General features: G+C 45.1%; 1 protein-coding gene across 1 annotated transcript in view; it reads left to right on the top strand.

Moving 5' to 3' along the window:
• PITPNC1 (phosphatidylinositol transfer protein cytoplasmic 1) overlaps positions 1 to 21,346 on the top strand; it is a 262,884-nt gene that overhangs the window by 161,784 nt on the left and 79,754 nt on the right. Inside the window, exon 5 of the mRNA XM_069543730.1 lies at positions 10,843 to 10,914. Within this exon, the coding sequence (XP_069399831.1) occupies positions 10,843 to 10,914 (72 nt within the window). The remainder of the gene's footprint in view (positions 1 to 10,842; positions 10,915 to 21,346) is intronic.

Genomic DNA, 21,346 nt, shown 5'->3' with positions numbered 1-21,346 from the left:
TCCAGAAGCTTCATCTCTGCATGTTTTTGAAGTATGGAGCCCCCAGAGAGCCTCAGACTTGTCCCCCTGGCCTGTTCTCTACAGCCACCATCCCTTCTCTCCCTCGGCAGGTGTGGACAATTCAGCCAGGCTCCCAGCACCACCCAGAAACCGACTATAAAATTTCCAGTGCACTTGCCTCTTTCACTTTAAGACTCGCTTACATTCACTTTCCTTCTCGTAAGTGATTCTTATTGCCATAGCAACCCTAATCAATCACTGGACTAAAAATAGCTCTTTCATTTTTTTTTTCCAAAGCATGTCTGTAGTGAATAGAAACTCGAGCTCTGCCGTGCATTTTGCATATGCTCCTTTCCTTTCCTAACACTGAACTGGGGTGTGTCTGTGTCCGGAAATTATTCTTGCCAGGAGCCCAGGTACTTCATTCATCTTTCCTGGATTTCTTCTTCCTGACTGCAGATTCCCCCCTATCACTTCCAAGAGATACAAGTACATGTTTTTAGTGTTAACAGGGAACATCACTTTCCTGCACATTCAGTTTCAGATGCTGGAGATTTCACAGCTACCTGATGATCACTTTCCAATAAGAGGTTCATTCCACTGGATCACATTATGTTTGGAAGGCAAATTAAGGATGCTCAGATGCTGGGTACAAAGGAAGTTAGTCCTGGCAGGGAGCAGATGAGAGCAACACTAGTAAGACTCTTCTGGCTTAGGAGGATCTAAGCTAGAAAATCAAAGAGGAGCTGACAAGAGTTTTTTTTTTCCTCCTTTCCCCAATTTCTGCATGATACCTGTGTTATTTTTAGGGGGTTAGAGGCAAAATAAACCCTGGATCTAATAAAGGGAATATTTGTCAACAGTCTTCTGGCCAAGTTGCTTTTCTAGTCAACAAGAGAAAGAAAGAGATTGTTTCATGAGGGAGAAGGTTCTAGATCTTGAATGGGCCCAGGGGAGGAAGAGGGCAGAGGAGGGACTGAAATGAACTCATTAGCGCCCCCTAGGCTCTGAGGGATGAGGCTGTTTCATGGCCCCTCTCTCTGCTTCATTGTGCTGCTCTGCAGTCACTGCCCCAACCCTCTGCCTATAAGCAGGCTCATCTCATGTGACCCTCTGGGGCTCCCAAATGCTGTCTTTTGATGCTATTTCTTAGCTTCTCTGAGCGTCACTTTTTTAAAATAAGGCTAAGTGAACCAGCAGGCATAAAGCCTTTAGATCTAGGAAAGAAGAAAACTTGTGGAAGGTCTGGTTGTATTCTTGTTTCCCTGTGTGAAATTGGCAAAGGGGTCAAGGAAATCTGAGAGAGGTGAAAGGAAAGGGCCCCCGTGCAGAAAGAGGAGCTGCTTTAGGAAAAGGAAGACAGTAAAGGGGATGGACCTGGAAGATGTGATGACGTGTCCTCAAAATACAACAAGTTAGGGGTCAGAGCAAGGCTGGAAGGACTGAAGCCTGCTTCATGGCTTAGCTGCCATCCATGTCACAGGAAGGCAGGTGTTCTCCTGTTGCTGCCGCTTCAGCAAATTCACAGGCTCCCAAGGCATCCTTACACACACACAGTGGAGGGGTCTCCCTACACACATGCAGTCTCTGTTTAGTCCCCATCTGGGCTGTGGGATTTCGTGCAGAGGAGTACAATGAGGCATACCAACGTTTCTGTAGTATTTGTTCAGCCAGACCTTGGCCTGGCCTTGGACATTTCTTATCTCACTCCACAGCTAAGAGGTTGGTATCGTATCCATTTTACAGACGAGAAAACTTAAGCTCAGAGTGAGTGATTAAGGAATTCGCCCAAGGTCTCAGTTTGTGTGAAAAGAAGCCGGAGTTTGAATTAAAGGTTGTTTCACTCCCAAACCTGTATTCTTTCTACTGAGCAACCGCACTTGCTCCCTGTGGGCTAGGTGCACACTGCTGCCTCTGGACAACAATCAGTGGCAAGTTTCATGGCATCATAGTTTCTAGTAACTATCACCCTGGGCAGTTAGTGGTGGCCATTGACAGAGGGGATGACATTACAGATGGAACTAAGTTAGAGAGAGTACAAATTCCCCATCCCATTTTCCTAGATATGTTCAAATCTCAAAGTCAGTGATGCTTTACTCAGATGAGAGCCAAATGAGTGATTTGAAAAGGGAAGCAGTGGTTGTATTCTTGAGGTTGGGTGTTATGTTGGTTTTCCATTGCTGTATAATAAATGCCCCACAAATATGGTGACTTAAAACTTCACAAATTTATTTTCTCAGCTGGTGGGGCTCAGGTTAGCTGAGTCCTTGGCTCAGAGTCTCATCAGGCCGAAATCAAAATCTCAGCCATAGTTGCAATGTCACCTGACTCTCAAGGTCCTCTTCCAAGCTTACTGGTTTTCGGCAGAATTCCGTTTCTTGTGGTTGTAGGACTGAAGTCTGGTTTTCTAGTTGGCTGGCCTCCAGGCGTCACTCTTGGCTTTAGACACTTCCCTCAGGTTCTAGCCACATGGCACTCTAGGACATAGCAGCTTACTTCCTCAAAACCAACCTGCTTTGGACTTCCCTGGTGGTACAGTGGATAAGAGTCCACCTGCCAATGCGGAGGATGTGGGTTCGATGCCTGGTCCAAGAAGATTCCACATGCTATGGAGCAACTAAGCCTGCGAGCTGCAACTGCTGAAGCTCGAATGCCCTACAGCCTGTGCTCCACAAGAGGAGACCACACACCACAATGAAGAGGGACCCCCCTCGCCTCAGCTAGGGAAAGCCATGCACAGCAATGAAGACCCGGAATAGCAAAAAAGAATAAAAGAAAAAATCTGCTTCTGAAATGAAGTCTTATATAATGTAACGTTATCTGATTCCCAGGGTCTTCCCTGATGGCTCGGCTGGTAAAGAATCTGCCTGCATTGTGGGAGACCTGGCTTCGATCCCTGGGTTGGGAAAATCCCATGGAGAAGGGAATGGCTACCCACTCCAGTATTCTGGCCTGGAGAATTCCAAGGACTCTATAGTCCAGGGGGTCTCAAAGAGACAGATACGACTGAGCGACTTCCACTCCACACTATCTGATCCCCATGGTAATCTATTCAGAAGAGTAGTGAAAGTGTTAGTCGCTCAGTCATGTCCAACTCTTTGGGATCCAACGGACTGTAATCAGCCAGGCTACCCCATCCATGGAATTCTCCAGGCAAGAATACTGGAGTGGGTTGCCATTCCCTTCTCCAGGGGATCTTCCTGACCAAGGGTCAAACCCAGATCTCCCCTGTTGGAGGCAGATTCTTTACTGTCTGAGCCACCAGGGAAGTCTCTATTCATAGGTCTCATCTACACTTAAGGGGAGGGATTATACAAGATGTGCCATTATACCAGGGATTATACCAGGGCCTGGGAATCTTGGAGACCATCTTAGAACTCTGTCTACCATGAGTATTTTAGTCTTTCCTCCACGATGCTAGGAAAGATTGAAGGCGAAAGGAGAATCGGGTGACAGAGGATGAGATGGTTCCATAGCATCAGCAACTCACTGGACATGAATCTGAGCAAACTCTGGAAGATAGTGAAGGACAGGGAAGCCTGGCGTGCTACATGTAGTCCATGGAGTCACAAAGAGTCAGACACGACTTAGCAACTGAACAACCACCATGTTGCTCTGGGCTAACCAAGTGACATGGAGAACATAGGAGTATTCTGAATCCCTGAGACAGTTTTAGCCAATGAGTGACACTCCTGATAATCTCTCTTCTTGCATCATGCAAGTTTGGTTATGTCAGGATTCCCAACTTTTTTTCCACTCCCACACTTCTGACAGTTCCCTCGGTGATATGGAATCCCTCTCTCTAGGAAATGTGTCCAAATCCCTAGGGGATAGCATGTATTTTGAGAAAGTCCATGGTTGGAAGATGGGGTGCTCCCTTTCCACCCCCTAGATATTTGAGAATGACTAGGTTAAGTGGTATCTTCCCAGCTGGAGCAAAGACCTTTGTCATAGAAAGCAGACTCAGGCAACCTGGAGGTAAAATAGATGCTTTGATGCCTGAATAACTGGGGAGACAGGGACTCACACCATTCCTAATGGCAGCGGGTTGTAGGCGAGGGATCCTTCTACTGGAATAGCATTGGCGCTTGTCTTCTGGTTGGTGAGCCGGACAAACAGACAGCTCAGTGTGATGATGGAAAAGGAGATAAATTAAATGCTGTGACAAAAATACAAACAGGATGCTACCTGTAAACACCAGATAATCATTCTGAAGTGGTGTTTGAATGATAAGATTTAGAAAAGAAATATCAAGCTAAGGGCATTGTGGGCAAAAAGCATGGCAGCCAGAAGTGTTTAATGAAATGGGAAGTGATCTTCTGTGACTGGCTATGGGATAAATACCAGGCAAAGCCAGAAAAGAAGATTCAGGTCAGAAGCAGAAGACTCCAGGTCTTCCCCTTAAGGAGAGAAACTGAGTCAGCAGGACCCAGCAGTTCACTGTTTGTGATGGGTGAGTGTATCAAATAGTAGGTGGAATAACATCCCCCTCAATATTCATGTCCACCAAAACCTCAAGTGTGACCTTATTTGGAAGTAGGGTCTTTGCAGGTGTTATTAGTTAAGCACCTTGAGATGAGAGATGAAATCACACTAGATTTAAGGTGGGATAAATCCAGTAACTGTTGTCTTATAAGAAGAGGACAGAGGGACATATGGAGGGAAGGAGGTGATGTGGAGACAGAGGCAGAGATGGGAGTTGCAGCCACAGACCAAGGAGCCCCTGGGGCCACTGGAAGCTGGGAGAGGTGGGAGAAGCTAGGCCACTGGAAGCCTAGAGCCTTCAGAGGGAGCACGACATTGCCAACATCTTGATTTCAGGCTTAGGGGCTCTAGGATCATGAGAAGATACATTTCTGTTGTTTTAAGCTGCCAGATTCGAGGTAATTTGACAGCTCTGGGAAACTCATACAGTGCAGAACATTCAGATTCAGTATGGATGTTTCCAGTTTGATGTGCCTAGAGGACCCTTGTTGGGGACAGCCAGTCGGCATCTGGACCTGTGAGAAGGGCAGGCGGGTGAGACATGTCAGTTTGGGAGGATTCATAAAAATAAGTCATGGAAGTCAGAAACAGATGAGCTCAATTGGAGCAAGTAAATAGGGTGGAGGGCGGAACCTGAGGGACCACTTTCATTGAGGGACCAGAGGAGGGAAGAGAGCTGCTGTCGCTGGAGGAATTGCTTACTCGTATAAAACAGTGTGGGCTTCTCAGGTGGCACTGGTGGTAAAGAACCCGCCTGCCAGTGCAGGAGACATAAACACGAATTCGTTCCCTGGGTCAGGAAGATCCCTTGGAGGAGGAAATGGCAATCCAGTATTCTTGCCTGGAGAATCCTGTGGACAGAAGAGCCTGAAGTGTTATAGTCCATGGGGTCGCAGAGAGTCAGACATGACTGAAGCAACTTCACACACACACACACACACACACACACACACACAGAACAGTTTAGGGAGACCTACGGGATGTAGATGGAGAAGCAGTGCTGCTTTGAAAATTCTCTGATAATCAGTCTTTTCCATACCATATTGCACTGCTTGAGAAAAAAGATAAGAGGTGGAAAAGTAGAGCGAGCAAGCATCAACTATTCTTTTAGTAGAGTTTGGTTGTGAAGACAGGAGAAGTGGGGTTGGTTGTAGATCAGAAGGAACATAACTGAGGTTATTTGATGCTTGTTTGTTTTGTTTTTTAAGAGTATGACCCTTTTCATTATATTTTTAGGCAGTAGGAAGGAAGCAGGGAGAGGGTGCAAATAATCAATGAAACAAGTTTCCAGAGAAGAAACTTACAAATATATTTAACCATGCACCTACTCTGCGCCAGGTACTGTGCTGGGTTTACCTGATTCTCACTGATCTTCTCAGCACGCCTACAGAGTAGAAAAAAATTGTCCCCGCTGGGGATGGGAAAATAATTTGCCCAAGTCAATACATCTCAGGTCTGATGACTCCTCTGTGTCTCAGTTCTGATCATTATATTATTTTTCTTTCCCATTGGGATAAAGAAGGCAGCATCTTTCTCTGATTCACAAAGAATAGGAAGCAGCATAAAGAAGCAGATTTGCGACAATGGAGGAGAGGGGAAAGTAGGTGTTTCTGTCACGTGATCTGTGTCATTGTTAAACTATGAACCAAAATTATCAACTGCAAGGAAGGGAGAGTGAAGCCAAGCACGGGTCTTGAAAAGGGAAGGGGTTTAAGATAACCTCAGTGGTGACATACAGTAGGGAGCCAGCTAGGGAGAAAGGAAAGAAAGCCTTACTCAGCAGTTTAAACTCGATTAGGATTAGAGGAACAACAGACTGGTTCCAAATTGGGGAAGGAGTATGTCAAGGCTGTATATTGTCACCCTGCTTATTTAACTTCTATGCAGAGCACATCATGCGAAATGCCAGGCTGGATGAAGCACAAGCTGGAATCAAGATTGCCAGGAGAAATATCAATAACCTCAGATAAGCAGATGACACCACTCTTATGGCAGAAAGCGAAGAAGAACTAAAGAACCTCTGGAAAAAAATTGGCTTAAAACTCAATATTCAAAAAACTAAGATCATGGCATCTGGTCCCATCACTTCATGGCAAATAGATGGGGAAACAATGGAAACAATGAGAGACTTATTGGGGGGGGGGGCTCCAAAATCACTGTGGATGGGGACTGCAGCCATGAAATTTAAAGACACTTGCTCCTTGGAAGAAAAGCTGTGACCAACCCAGACAGTGAATTAAAAAGCAGAGACGTGGGCCCACGTGATATCCCCGTGGGGCCCAGAGACGTGGACCCACGTGATATCCCCGTGGGGCCCAAGTGATTACTTTGCTGACAAAGGTCTGTCTAGTCAGAGCTATGGTTTTTCCAGTAGTCATGTGTGGATGTGAGAGTTGGACTGTGAAGAAAGCTGAGCGCTGAAGAATTGACGCTTTTGAACTGTGGTGTTGGAGAAGACTCTTGAGAGTCCCTTGGACTGCAAGGAGAGCCAACCAGTCTATCCTAAAGGAAATCAACCCTTGATAGTCATTGGAAGGACTGATGCTAAAGCTGAAACTCCAGTTCTTTGGCTACCTGATGCAAAGAACTGACTGTTTGGAAAAGACCCTGATGCTGGGCAAGATTGAAGGCAGGAGGAGAAGGGGATGACAGAGGATGAGATGATTGGATGGCATCACCGACTCAATGGACATGAGTTTGAGCAAGCTCCAGGAGTTGATGATGGACAGGGAAGCCTGGCATGCTACAGTCCATGGGGTCACAAAGAGTCGGACATGACTGAGTGACTGAACTGACTGACTGAGGATTTTTAGGGAAGCTAACTTTCTTGGGAGAAGCAGGAGTTGATCTCAAGATGGACATCTAGTTGGAAAGATTCTAGTGATAGTGTCAAAAATGCCCCAAGCCAGAGACACTTCAGATTTTAACATGAAGCAATGTATACTACAGGGCTCTGAGAATCATCCATTGATATCCTAAGGGGATTATCAGTCCCAAACCACTGCTGAAAGAGATAGAGCTGAGCAGCCTGGGGCTGGCCTGTCCGTGTCTTCCCATTGCCTTGCCAAAACCAAGTACCCTTCAAGCCTCTTGCAGGATTGCCATTCTGACATGAAAATAACCTAAGTCCCTGACTCAGAAATAACAACATCTGTTAATTTGCATAAGAGTTTGCATTTTGTATTTTGGATTTAATATCCAAATGCTAAAATTCACTTGTTTGACCTTAGTTAAGTGGTTTAGAGATTCAGCTGATTAAAAACTCTTGACAGGTTCCACTCTGACTCACCTAGACCCACCTCCCCACCCTGGACTGCTCCGTTCTTTTGCTACTTGGTACTGTGCACACGTTGGATTGAGCCTCATGAATTATGGGTTGCATGCGTGCTAAGTCACTTCAGTCGTGTCCAACTCTTTGGGACCCTATGGACTGTGGCCTGCCAGGCTCTTCTGCCCGTGGGATTCTCCAGGCAAGAATACTAGAGTGAGTTGCCATGCCCTCCTCCAGGAAATCTTCCTGACCCAGGGATCAAACCCACGTCGCCTGTGTTGCAGGCGGATTCTTTCCCTGGCTGAGCCACCAGAGAAGCCAAATTATGGGTTAAAAAAGGACAAATCAGTTCACCTGAAGCTTGTTATTTTGAAAAGTCTTTGCAGGTTCATGTTCTCAAGTTCACAAGGCTATTGAGAGCTCTGTGGTGGGGCTCTTGATTCATGACAGACGGCCCCTCCTTGGAACGCCCTGGGTCTGGGTGTGAGGGCAGCACTTGTGCAGTGAGAGGTTTGAGAGGAGACAGCAAAGAAGGTGTTAATGAATGATCGCAGGGCTTCGTTCTCCATAAAGGCAATTACTGGGATTGATTGTTACCGTGTTTCCTTAGTCACGGTTCAGCTTGCTTGTTTCACTCGGATTAAGACAGATGAAGGCTGAATGCACACAGACGTGTGACGTCAGGAGAATTATCAATGGTACATCGAAGGCCTCTGCTTTCTTGCACAGATGCCACTTGGGGGATCTCAGTGGAGCTGAAAGGGGATCACGGCCACCATGAGATGACCAAGTGGGGCAAGGGTGTGTATGGTGGACCACGGGATTTTAGATAATGCGTATTCTCTCTTTCCTTCCCATACATGGTATAGTGGTGTGGTTTCCCAGCTTACACCTGCATTAGCATGCTGCAAGGCTTGACAAAGAAAAATGCGTGAGTCCCATCCGCTGAGTTTCTGATTCAGTGGGTCTGGCACTGTGCCCAGAAATTTGCCTTTCTTAGAAGTTCCAGGGTGCTGCTGCTACAGGTTCAGCAATCTCATGCTGAAAACCAGTGGGGTCTTCATCAGAGCATGGACACTGATCAGGCCACCAGACTTTCAAGCACGACTTTACTTTTTACTAGCTGTGTGGTCGTGGGCCATGTACTTAACCAGTAGCCAGGACGTGGAAGCAACCTAGATGTCCATTGAGAGACGAATGGATAAAGAAGAGGTGGTACGTGTATACAATGGACTATTACTCAGCCATAAAAAGAATGGAGTTAAGTCAGTTGCAGTGAGGTGGATGAAAGTTGAGCCTGTCAATACAGAGTGAAGGAAGTTAGAGCAAAACAAATATATATTAAAACATATATATGAAATCTAGTAAAATGGCATTGATGAACCTGTTTGCAGGGCAGGAATAGAGGTGCAAACATGGAGAACAGACTTGTGGACACAGCTGGGAGACTGAATTGAGAGAGTCGCATTAACGTATGTATCCTACCATATGTAAAATCGAGAGCTAGCAGGAAGCTACTACGGCACAGGGAGCTCAGCTTGGTGCTCTGCGATGATGGGCTAGAGGGGTGGGATGGGAGGGGTGAAGGAGGTTCAGGAAGGAGGGGATATACATATAATTATGGCTGACTTGCATTGTTGTACAGCAGAAACCCAAACAACATTGTAAAGCAATTATATTCCAATTTTTTTTAAAAAGGATAATAGTTCCTGTTTCATGGGATAGTTAGAAGGAATAAATGAATTAGAACTTGGAAGCACTGAGACCAGGGCCAGGTCTATGTACTTTGGATAACTTAAAAAGGCAACTTCTTGGAACTGGGAGCATGTGGACCCAAGCCTCACTCCTCCAATACCTGCAGCTCCCAGTGGAGTTGCTGGGTCCTTTTAGCCTGTAGTCTGCGATCTTATCTCTGGAGGTCAGGAAGGTTAATGCCTAGCTCAGGGCCAGTGCAAGCAGGAGGAAGGCCACATCGACCTCCATCAAAATCTTCTTCTCAAGCTATGCTAACCCTTCATCTACTGAATACATGGAATGGGCTCAGTGAGATGAGGGTGTCAGGGTGATGTGCCTTTGGGGTTTTTCTCCCCCATGCCAGCAGAAAGAGGCTGTCTTTCATGTCAAGTTCACATGCAGCCTTATACTGATTTGTTAAATGTTTGCTCGACACCCAGCACTGATATGTTTTACGCACATGGTTTCATTTAACCCTCACAATGTCACTGTTAAGTAATCATTGCTGTCTCTGTTTCAGTATTGCTGGGGTTCAGATAAGTTCAATGACTTGTCCAAAGTCACATGGCTATCAAGTGATAAATCCCAAACTAAAAGCCAGGTCTGTCTGACTTCAATAATTTATAACCGTAAAGCTGTACTCTACCACCTCCAGCTTATTATGAATACTTATATAATGGTTAAGGCTGGCCCCCAGGTATCCAGCCGTGGTAGCTGCTCCCTAAAGGGAAGCACCCTGGAACTGGCACTGTCTCTGTTTCAGGGGGTTGGTTTTCTATAAAGCCTGTGGTTGGACTCACAGAATATACTCCTTTGGGAAATGTCCTCTTCACCAACCTCTCTTGCTGCTGCTGCTAAGTCACTTTAGTCGTGTCTGACTCTGTGCGACCCCATAGATGGCAGCCCACCAGGCTCCCCCGTCCCTGGGATTCTCCAGGCAAGAACACTGGAGTGGGTTGAATTTTCCTTCTCCAGTGCATGAAAGTGAAAAATGAAACTGAAGTCTCTCAGCCGAGTCTGACTCTTCGTGACCCCACGGACTGCAGCCTACCAGGCTCCTCCATCCATGGGATTTTCCAGGCAGGAGTACTGGAGTGGGGTGCCATTGCCTTCTCCAGCCAACGTATCTCATTGCCTAGTTATTTTCTCTGGCCTGACTCCTGGGTGAAATTGTGTTCACGTCGCCAAAGGTAGCTTTGCTTACATTTGGATATGGACTTAATATCTTAACATCTCTGGTTATGGACAGTGGTCACAACCAGAAGGCCAGGAGAGCATCCAGAGGCTAAGCTAAAGATGTGAAGAGAGAAAAAACTGGTATATGCTGATGAAACCTTTCTCTTTTCCCATAGTGCTCCTTTCTGCCAAAATTCTCCATTCATATAGAAACCAAGTATGAGGACAACAAAGGAAGCAACGACAGCGTGAGTAGCCCCCTTGCTCTCCCCACCCGACCCTCGCCCCAGTCCGCACTGTGTTCTCCCCTCGTGGACAGAGCCAGCCCAGGTTCTCTGGGACCTCAGAGAACCTCTGGCTTTCCTTCTCATTTTTATGTACTTTCTCTGGGCCTCTCTGCAGAAATCTCTGTCACCTGGAGTGATTGTCGTCAGGGATCAAGAGGGATGAGGGGGACCTCGGAGCTTAGAATTTGATTTCTGGTCATGGGATTGAACGCACATTTTCTCTGTGACAATTGACATTTACTTAGAAGGATGAATACGAGCAGATATGTATGTGCATACTGTATATATTTTCTGGGCTCTGCATATGTTCACATACATACACTCATACTTGCCCATGAATCCCACCTTAAAAATCAGTGTAACCCTCCTGCAAGATGTTTTCCCCATGAAGCATTCTGACTGTCACTAAATTTCAGTCAAGAGCTTTGTTTCTTAGCATTGCTTAAACTTCACTTCTGACCTGGCTTTTACCCCACCTCTTTCTGTCAGAGCAAAGCATTTCTAAATTCCCTTCCCTTTATGAATGGATTATTTGACCCACAACAACCTCACCCTGACCTTGAGCTGTGGGTTCCGTCAGGACCCACGAGGGAAGACTCTGTATCTAGAAGCTGCAAGGCCTCACCTGTTTATTTCTGCCTCAATTACATGTTTTATATTTGTGGAGAATGATGAAAATTGAGGCTGTATCGAAATGAACGAGAGAGACTCTCCAGACAAAGTGACCCCTTTGATGCCGTCACTGAGCGAAGGAAATCCAAAACAAGATGCAGGAGGTTTTGGAGGTGCCTAAGTGCCAGAAAGAAATATCTAAAGGGCTCATAAACATTGTCAGTTTACAGCTTTGGCCAGGCCTACTTTGTGTTTCATCATGTTAACAGCTTCTAGAAACATCTTCCAGAAGGTTCCTCCCCTTGGCAAGAACAGACTCTTCTAGAAGACATGGGTGCATCTGTGCAGCACTCAAATGGTCCCAATCAAGGTGGAGTCTGCTGGAACAGAGCTTGAGTGGTTCCCAGGAGGGGTCACCCGACAACTATTGATACAGTTCACACCAGTGTGGGAAAGAGGACACTGGTTAATCCACTCAGTATTTTGGAGCACAGCTACATTCATTTGTTTGTGGCAGAACGAGTACTTAAAACTCATTGGTTTTAAGTGAACTTTGTGAACTCATGTGGTTCACAAAGCCTAGAGTATTTACTACCTGGCCCTTTACAGAAAAAAAGTTTTCTAACCCCTGCCTGGTTAGAGAGACTCGGATCAGAACAGCACCCCCTGGGTCTCCACATTTGACCACTTGATAGATCTGTCCCAGGTGAATGCCACCTCCAGAGTTCCTGAAACTATCCAGAGAAGAAAAGACTGCTACCCTCAAGGGTGCTTGTCCCCCCGTGAGTTCAGGAGCCTCAGTGGGTAGCATCCCTTGGTGATGGGTGACTTCAGAGGAAACATTCAGTCCCATCTCCCTGTCTATAGCCTGAAATCAGGCTTCCCTGATGGCTCAGCTGGTAAAGAATCCACCTGCCTTGCAGGAGACCCCAGTTCAATTCCTGGGTCTGGAAGATCCCCTAGAGAAGGAATAGGCTACCCACTCCAGTATTCTTGGGCTTCCCTTGTGGCTCAGCTGGTAAAGAATCCGCCTGCAATGCGGGAGACCTGGGTTTGATCCCTGAGTTGGGAAGATTCCCCTGGAGAAGGAAAAGGTTACCCACTCCAGTATTCTAGCTTGGAGAATTCCATGGACTATGTATAGTCCATGGGGTCGCAAAGAGTCGGACACAACTGAGCGATTTTCACTTTCACTGGGGCCAACTCCAGCAAAGTCTTATGGTCTAAAGTAGTGTTGCACAGGGTAACTTGAACTCTTGTAAAGTAATGACTCTTTCTGATTGGAAAATTAACACATGATTCTTAAAACTTTGGGGGAAAAAAAAAAAGAAGTAAAGCAAAATCAGTAGTAATCTCATGCTTCAGAGATGACTCCTGTTAGCATTTTGGTTCATCCTGCAAAATATTAATGAATTTACTTTTCAAGCAATTTCCCTGTTGAATCATACAACATCCTGTTTTTAACATGTCACAAAATATCCTTCCCAGTAATTTTTAATAGCTACCCTGCATTCCCTACTTAAATGTATTTCTTTAAACAATTGCCAGTCATATGGGCGTGGGTATGACCATTTTGATGTATCTGTAGATCATCAAGAAAAGGATGATAGAGATCAACATGCCTTAATTGCTTTTCTTGGCACAATCTAAAAAACATGGGGTTGAGGGAAGCAATAGGGGTTAAAGCATCTTTTAGTCTTTCTAGACAGATTATCTTGCTTTCTCTTTTTCTCTGTGGCGCTGTCCTGTCTTCACAGATAGTTATAACTCACTTCCTTTGTAGAGGTTTGGAATGGATGTGTGTCCCCACCATGAGCCTGATAGGTTGGTAGGACCAGTGTAATCTTCTGGTTTATCCTCTGCTCAAGTCTAATCTAAAAAAAAAAAAAAATCACATGGTTATCATTTATTTTCTTGTGTCCCATTTTTGGCAGGCGCTAAGGTCTTTTTTTACTACTCTCCTAGGAATTTAGCTTTGTCACTACTCTCTTAGGAATTTAAAATACCGAGTGAGCCATCCTAAAGGCAGGAGCTATGCCTGGAGCCAGCATTCTCTACCCAAGCCAAAGGCCAGTTCTCTCTGAGACTTAGGCCAGCCTGCAAGAAAAGCAGTGAGCCCCAGAGCACTTGTGAGCAGTCCTCGTCAACACAGTGTGCTTCCTCTGGGAGAAATGCCAGCTATTGTATCCTGTGTTGCCTCCTTCTCCCAACTTGCTGACTCTGAGACTGCCCACGCAGCCAGCTCTGTATCTCACTGTCATGGCACCCACCTTGCCCAAGTCCAAGTTCACGAAGTGTTTTTGCCTGGCCTCGGCCTGGCTCTGATCCATACATCCCCAGGTCTCGCTTCTGAGCTATTGGACCAAACAAGCCAGCTCCAGCTCAATTAGACTTCTTTGCCAGTTTGCTGCCTTCTAATTTCCATATTCAGCAGCAGCTGTTGGTCACCCAGCTGGTTCAAGCTTGGTCCCTGGAGGCAGAAAAGGAGGACTTCATTGGTTTTCATTCACACTTGTTAATGTTTCCAAATCAGAACATGAGGAATATGTATTTATGTAATAATACTTTATTAAAAGATCGCTTTGTCCAGGGGTTCAAAACTAGAGCCTTAAGCAGATGGCATGTTCTGGCATGCTCTTTTCTGTCCAGGGATGAGGATAGAGTTTCTGGTGGGAGGCAGAATTGCTAAAGAAAGCAGTGCAGTGGTGGATGTTTCTCTTGTCTCACTGCTTTGCCAAATTATTTAATAAACTCAGGCCATTTCTTTGCATTTTCTGGGTGTATACTCTTATCTTTCAGCTACCATCCTTCATACTGCTATCTGCATCCTGTTTCTCTCCCTACCTGCCAGAACTTTAATGAAATGGATGACGATAAGAAGCAATAATTAAATTGAAAAACACTACTGATAATCATATTGATTACTGATTGAACAGAGTCCATGCTGTTATCCTCTTATCAATCACCACCTATGTCATCTTTTTACGTGACCCAATACCGCATGTAAAAAAATAGAAATCGGCGTATCTAGATTTAAACATTTTCTCCTTGTTAAAATAAAGCTAGTATATTTATGACTGTGAAAACCTATAAACCGTGATTACATTAACCAGGACACAATGGGGAAGTTGTCTTAAACTGAGGCCCATTTATTTTATGCACATGCTGATGAGAACTATTTAGGCCTTAATTAGTGCGGGGAGGACGGCACCATGCCAAAGTAAGGCTCTGTTGTTTGTCCAAGGCCATAAATCTAGATCTGGGAGAGTCGGTGCTTATCATTCGAAGTGTCGGCTGCTGCCAGGTTACTGTCACTCACTGCAGTTAACGGGGGGCGGGGAGGGGGGCAGGCCTGCCTTCACTTCCTCCTCCAACAAAGCAGGCACCACTTAAAGCAGTGGTGCTCAGGCTCGGCTGCGTGTGGGACTCAGGAACTCTACCCCTAGCTCCTGCCTGGTTTCTGCCCACCCTGGGATTCTGATTTAATTGGTCCTGGGTACAGACTGGTCTAGGGCAGTGCTTCCTACACTGTGTCTCTAGGAGTACAGAGTTTGCCAGTCACAAGTGTGAGGACTTGTAGGGTCTACCCTCTGGTCAAACCTGATTCATTCTCTTTGGAGGGTAGAAGATAGGCCATCCCCACCCCACTTGAGGATCTAGGCCACTGGTTCTCAGTCCTGCCTGCATAGTAAGGTCACCTGGGAAGCTTTAGATTCCCTGATGCCACTATCCCCCTCCGCGGGATTCTGATTTCATTTGTCTGGGATGGGGGTCCAGTCACTGGGATTTGTTGCACTTCCTCAGGGTAACCTAAGAGCCATTAAGGCTGAGAACTACAGATTTAAAGGGAATATGAAGTGCTATTTAAAACTAAACCAAGTGAACCCTTAGGAAATCCGGTTCTCCAAATTTCTTCATTTCTTCATACCCCTGAAAACATAAAAGTTTACAAAAAAGCATATTTATAACCACCACCACCACCCCACACACACAATGAAGGCCCCTGAGGGAACCATATTTCTTCTCATTAGCCATTATTCCTCAGCAACAGAACTTCTCTGATCAGATGGAAAGAATGTCCAGTTTAGTTCCTGGAAGAGCGAGGCTCTGTTCTTCACAGAACTCTCCTTCGAAGTTACCTAGAAGAAGTATTGATCATTTATTTAGTTTCTAGTTCAGTTATGTTACAGTGGGAAAACACAGAGTTGTTCTTAGTGAAATGAAAAGCTTCATATTGAATCTCCAGATCTATGACTTAAGCAATGGAGTCTTGGCTTCTCTATCAAGAAAACAGAGTAAATAATGTCTGGATCACAGTGTGGAGGATTCATCCAGGTTAATTCACAACTGGAAGCACTAATAAACTGTAAGTGCTATACAAATTTTACGTTTTGCTTCAGTTACAGTCCTACCTTGGGGTTAGCTGCATTATGGGTGATTTTCTAATGAGACTCTCCTTTTGTCTGAATTGTCAATAAACCATTTCTTGTCAGCAAAGTTTGAGTACCTACTATGTGCCAGGCAATGCAAGAGGCAGTGAGGATGCAGCAACCAGACAGGCAAGTCCCCACTACTCATGGAATGGGGGAAAGCACATAATAAGAAAGAAAACAAGGAGTTCCAGCTGTGGGAAGTGCTGAAAAGGCAGTAAATAGGGTGGAGGAGAGCTCAGCTAGAAGCCTTATGATCAGGAAGGCCTCTCACAAGAGGTGATGAATCTGGTGAGACCTGAGGCTGGGAAGGAGCCGACCCTCTGAAGGGTTGTCCAGGCAAGGGGACTGTTGTAAGCTTAGTTGTATCCCCCCAAATTCATATGTTGGAGTACCTGAGACCATAGCTATGTTTGAAGATAAGGCTTTTAAAGAGGTGATTAAGTTAAAAGGGGAGTCTGTTGTAGCTTCATCAGTAAAGAATCTGCCTACAATGCAAGAGACCAGGGTTCAATTCCTGGGTGGGGAAGATCCCCTTGAGAAGGAAATGGCAACCCATTCCAGTATTCTTGCCTGGAGAATCCCATGGACAAAGGAGCCTGGTGGGCTACAGTCTGTGGGGTTGCAAGAGTCGGACATGATTAGCGACTAAACTGCCAAGTTAAAAGGAGGCTGTGAAGGTGGAGCCAAATCTAAGATGATTGGTATCCCTCAAAGAAGAGAAAACTTGAATACCCAAAACTAGGGAGGGATGTGCACTCACAGAGAACAAACCACATGAGGATGACCAAAATCCTTTTTCTGTTCCAGCATTCAGTTTGAAGTGAAATGAAGTGAAGTCACTCAGTCGTGTCCAACTCTTTGCGACCCCGTGGACTGTAGCCCACCAGGCTCCCCCATCCATGGGATTCTCCAGGCAAGAACACTGGAGTGGGTTGCTATTTCCTTCTCCAGGGGATCTTCCTGACCCAGGAATCGAACCTGGGTCTCCCGCATTGCAGGCAGATGCTTTAACCTCTGAGCCACCAGGGAAGCATTCAGTTTACCACTTAAAAAAAAAAATTTTTTTTTTGTGCCAGGTCTTAGTTGTGGCACACAGGGGTCTTCCATCTTCGTTGTGGCATGTGGGATCTTTAGTTGCAGCATATGGGATCTAGTTCCCTGACCAGGGATCAAACCCAGGCCCTCTTCACTGAGAGCATAGAGTCCCAGCCACTGGACTGGGAAGAGAAGTCCCCCAGCGTCCACAGTCCCCCAGTTTAGGATACCACATTACACTGGGTGATTTATGTTTTTCAGTGTTTGCTCTGGCCACTCTGTCAAGAGTGATGAGAGGGCAGAAGGAATAGAAGCAGGTATTCCAGCTGGGCAAGGGCAAGAATCCAGATCACAGATGATGGTGGCTTCATCTGGAGAGAGGGCAACGGATAAAGATCAGTGTGTTTTGGAAACACACTGACTAGGTACTGATGCATTACTGCTAAGTCACTTCAGTCGTGTCCGACTCTGTGCGACCCCATAGACGGCAGCCCACTAGGCTCCCCCGTCCCTGGGATTCTCCAGGCAAGAACACTGGAGTGGGTTGCCATTTCCTTCTCCAACGCATGAAAGTGAAAGTGAAGTCTCTCAGTCGTATCTGACTCTTAGCGACCCCATGGACTACCAGGCTCCTCCATCCTTGGGATTTTCCAGGCAAGAGTACTGGAGTGGGGTGCCATTGCCTTCTCCAGTTGATGCATTAGATGGGAGCAAAGTAAGGATTTCCTGGACCTCAGGATTTCTGGGCTTCCCCGGCAGTGCTAGTGGTAAAGAACCCACCTGCAAATGTGGGAGATGTAAGAGACGCATCCAGATGATCCCTGGGTCGGGAAGACCCCCTGGAGGAGAGCATGGCAACTGACTCCAGAATTCTTGCCTGGAGAATCCCATGGAAAGAGGAGCCCAGCAGGCTATAGTCCATAGAGGTGCAAAGAGTCGGACATGACTGAAGCAACTTAGCAGGGAGCAGCAGGCTTTCTAGACTTGTCCATGGACCCTAGTAGGGAGTGGGGAATAGTGCAGGAGGAACAAGAAGTCGAGAGCCCCTTAGGGCACAGTCAGTTCGAGGTGCCAGGGAGACTTCCAAGGGGATGGTAGGTAAGGAGTTGGGTATATGACTCTGGCATTCAGGGAGAGGTGTAAAGTCATCGTTCAGAGATGGAAATAAGTAAGGTTGTCTACGAAGAGGAATGAGAGGGAAAAGAAAGTTCTGGTTGCTCCAGGATGGAGAGCACCCTGGTCCTGAGAAGGACCTTCCCATGGCTTTCAATCTAGCTTCTGATTATTTTCTTATCACCTTGGTTAAGACCAAGTCACTTTCAATCACTGAGTTGTGCTTGGTTTTAGGGAGTTAGATTATATCTTTTAGTCAACTTCTTCCTCTGGATAGGTGCCTTCTTCGGATGAATTGAGTAAAAATTTCAGTGTTTTCACTTGTCTCAACTTGCATTGCCTTGGAGACATGGCCAAGAGTTCTCCTGACCACAAATAGTTCCCACTGGATGTTACCAACCAACAACCAACAAAGAGGGAATTTTACCATCTAAGGAGAGCTCTGTTTATTGAGGATTTGTTATTGCTATAGTCATCATGAAGTTCATTTCATTAGCCGTATTAGTATTTTGAACATCAAGAGGGCAAAATGGGTAGATGTAGAATAAAATAATTTATTTACACATTTTGAAATGTACTAAAATTAATTTGTAAAGCAGGGGTGCCAGTGAGAACTGTAGAATCCATATTTACAAGCCTCTCAAGCTGATTATCCTTTCTTTAAATGGTTTCTAATTGAGGATTATAGAAAGAAAAAAGCATTTGCTTTATTTTTAGACATGTCTGATATACTGTTCTGTTTTTAACCTTAAGATTGTTACAACCAGCCACCTACAAAATCTGCAATTTTCCTCTAATAAACAGTCGGTAATGCTAAGAAGTTTGCACAAAGCACCCCCATTTGCAGTTTTAAAGGATTATTATCCACAATGGTCCATGAAATGGAAATTCAATGTCCTTACTCAATCTGGGTCTAATGGCATCATTTTGAGGACAATGGAAAACAGATCATATTTGATTCCTTAAGATGTTGTCTTTGCTCTTTGTAGTACAGTTTGCCATCTGAGGGTTGGATGTGGGGGTGTGGGGGAGTGGATAAGAAGAGCGTCTATCCAGCATGAGGACTAGCTTTCAGGTTGAGGAGAGTCACAATGCAGGTTATCTACATTCTGGAAAGCTAGAGCTAATTGGTAATAATCATTATTATTAACAGATATAGCTTAAAGTAGTATTTGCTTTCTGTCTAGGCCTGGCTCATTGGTGCTGTGGTATATCTAAAAACAGCCAGGCTGTGCTGACCTGTCGGTAGTAATGGTTTCGGAAGACAGTTAGCCAAACTGGTCAAAAGCAGCATAATCAAAGGGACAAGGCTGAATCCCATGGTTAAGAAACCAGTGGGCAGAGCCAGAAAAGCAAGATCTAAATGACCATTTCATAGCTACCTGAGTAACAGTTCACTCAAGCAGGAGTCATCAGTGGATGCCCAAACCATTGAGTGTGAAACAGTATTAGGGAAACAGGAATTCACACTGCCTGAAAGTGTCACTGCAGAGATTATGTATTAATTACAAGCAGTAGACAGTTTTACAGATGACATCATGTGCTTCCCTTTGTGACGTACTGAGGATGCAGCATCACAAATCATGATATGGATCATCCGTCCAAAAATATTTCACTGGAATCCAATCAGGAGAAAAGAAAGTGAAGTCATTTAGTCGTGTCCAGCAACTCTTTGCGACCCCATGGACTGTAGCCCACCAGGCTTCTCCATCCATGGGATTTTCCAGGCAAGAGTACTGGAGTGGTTTGCCATTTCCTTCTCCAGGGGATCTTCCTGACCCAGGGATCGAACCCAGGTCTCCTGCATTGCAGGCAGCTGCTTTACCGTCTGAGCCACCGGGAAAGAAAGCAATCAGACAAAGACAAATCGAGGGACACTCCACAAAGCAACCAGCCAAAATTCTTCACAGAAGAATGTCACCAAAGACCAAAACAAAACAAAAACCTGGGGTACTGTGCTAGATTAAAGGAGACTAAAGTAATTTGACGAGTACATTGAACACCTCATCTTTGCTTAGATTCTGGATTAAGGAAAGAGGTAGGCTTGTGCAGGACACAGATAAGATAGAACAGTTGGGGACGTTTTACTCTGGACCATACATTCGATACTAGTGCTGTGTAGTATTGAGTCAGTATTAAATTTCCTGCCTGCGATCATTATATTGCACATACGTAGGAGAATCTCCTTGTTTTTAGGAGATGCATGCTGACATATTTAGAAATGAAGTGCCACGCAATATACTCTAACTCTCATATGGTTCAGCCAAAAAAGATATTTATATGTGTATGTTTTTCCTTCTTTTAAAAAGTCTTATAAAATTAAGAAACTGTTCACATGTTGCAATGAGATGTCCAATAACTTACTTCAAAGTTACACAATGAGTTGTGTTGCTGTTGTGTTTTTGTAGTCATGAAGCAGAAGCTTTCAGTCCTTTCTCTCTCTTTTGGTCGTATCCTGATTTCATTAGTGAAATAGCCTAGTCATAAAGATTGTCACCATGTCAGCATCAACGCTGAGTCCATTCACCCAAAAGATGTTTAGAAAGAGGAGACTTTTTGAATTGCAGAAACCCTAGTTTCTCTCTTGTAATTTCATACTCTGGGTTGTGTTGTGAAGTTTTGAAAAGGCAGATGGACATGATTCAGACTAGAGTTCTAAGTGCACAACCCTCCAAAGGGTTAGAGCCCAGGATACATTTACAATGTTGTGTTAATTTCTGCTGTACAAGTTGATTCAGTTATACATATACATGTATATTCTTTTTCGTACTCTTTTACATTATGGTTTATCATAGAATATCATCCAACTCTTCTATTCTGTGAGACTCAAACCTCTTCTCTTTTTTGTAATCCATCCTCAGTTCACGTCACTTTGCAATTATTTCCTAAATGTTTGACTTTTCTTCCCCTTCATAAGATACCTAATTACTGTGGGAAAACCATGTACTTCACTTAAAAAAAAAAAAAAAGGGCACAGCTTTCCTATTTATTTACCTAGAGTTTTGTGTTGACATTTGTTGAGCCCAGTTTTGGTACCTCAGAGAATGGATTGCTCACAACAGATGATGACCAACATTTGGATCTTGGAGCCATTTGAATGAGGACACCTTAGGAACCTGCCAAAAGCTTGCAGCTGGCCAGGCCCGTTTAGCAGGATGATGTACTAAATTCAGAGAACTCACCAGCCTCAGACCAAACAG

This window comes from Ovis canadensis, chromosome 11, assembly GCF_042477335.2.
Source record: "Ovis canadensis isolate MfBH-ARS-UI-01 breed Bighorn chromosome 11, ARS-UI_OviCan_v2, whole genome shotgun sequence".
In the NCBI taxonomy this organism is placed as follows: domain Eukaryota; kingdom Metazoa; phylum Chordata; class Mammalia; order Artiodactyla; family Bovidae; genus Ovis; species Ovis canadensis.
Note: the sequence above shows the minus strand (reverse complement) of the source record. Positions and strands in the feature narration are given on the sequence as shown.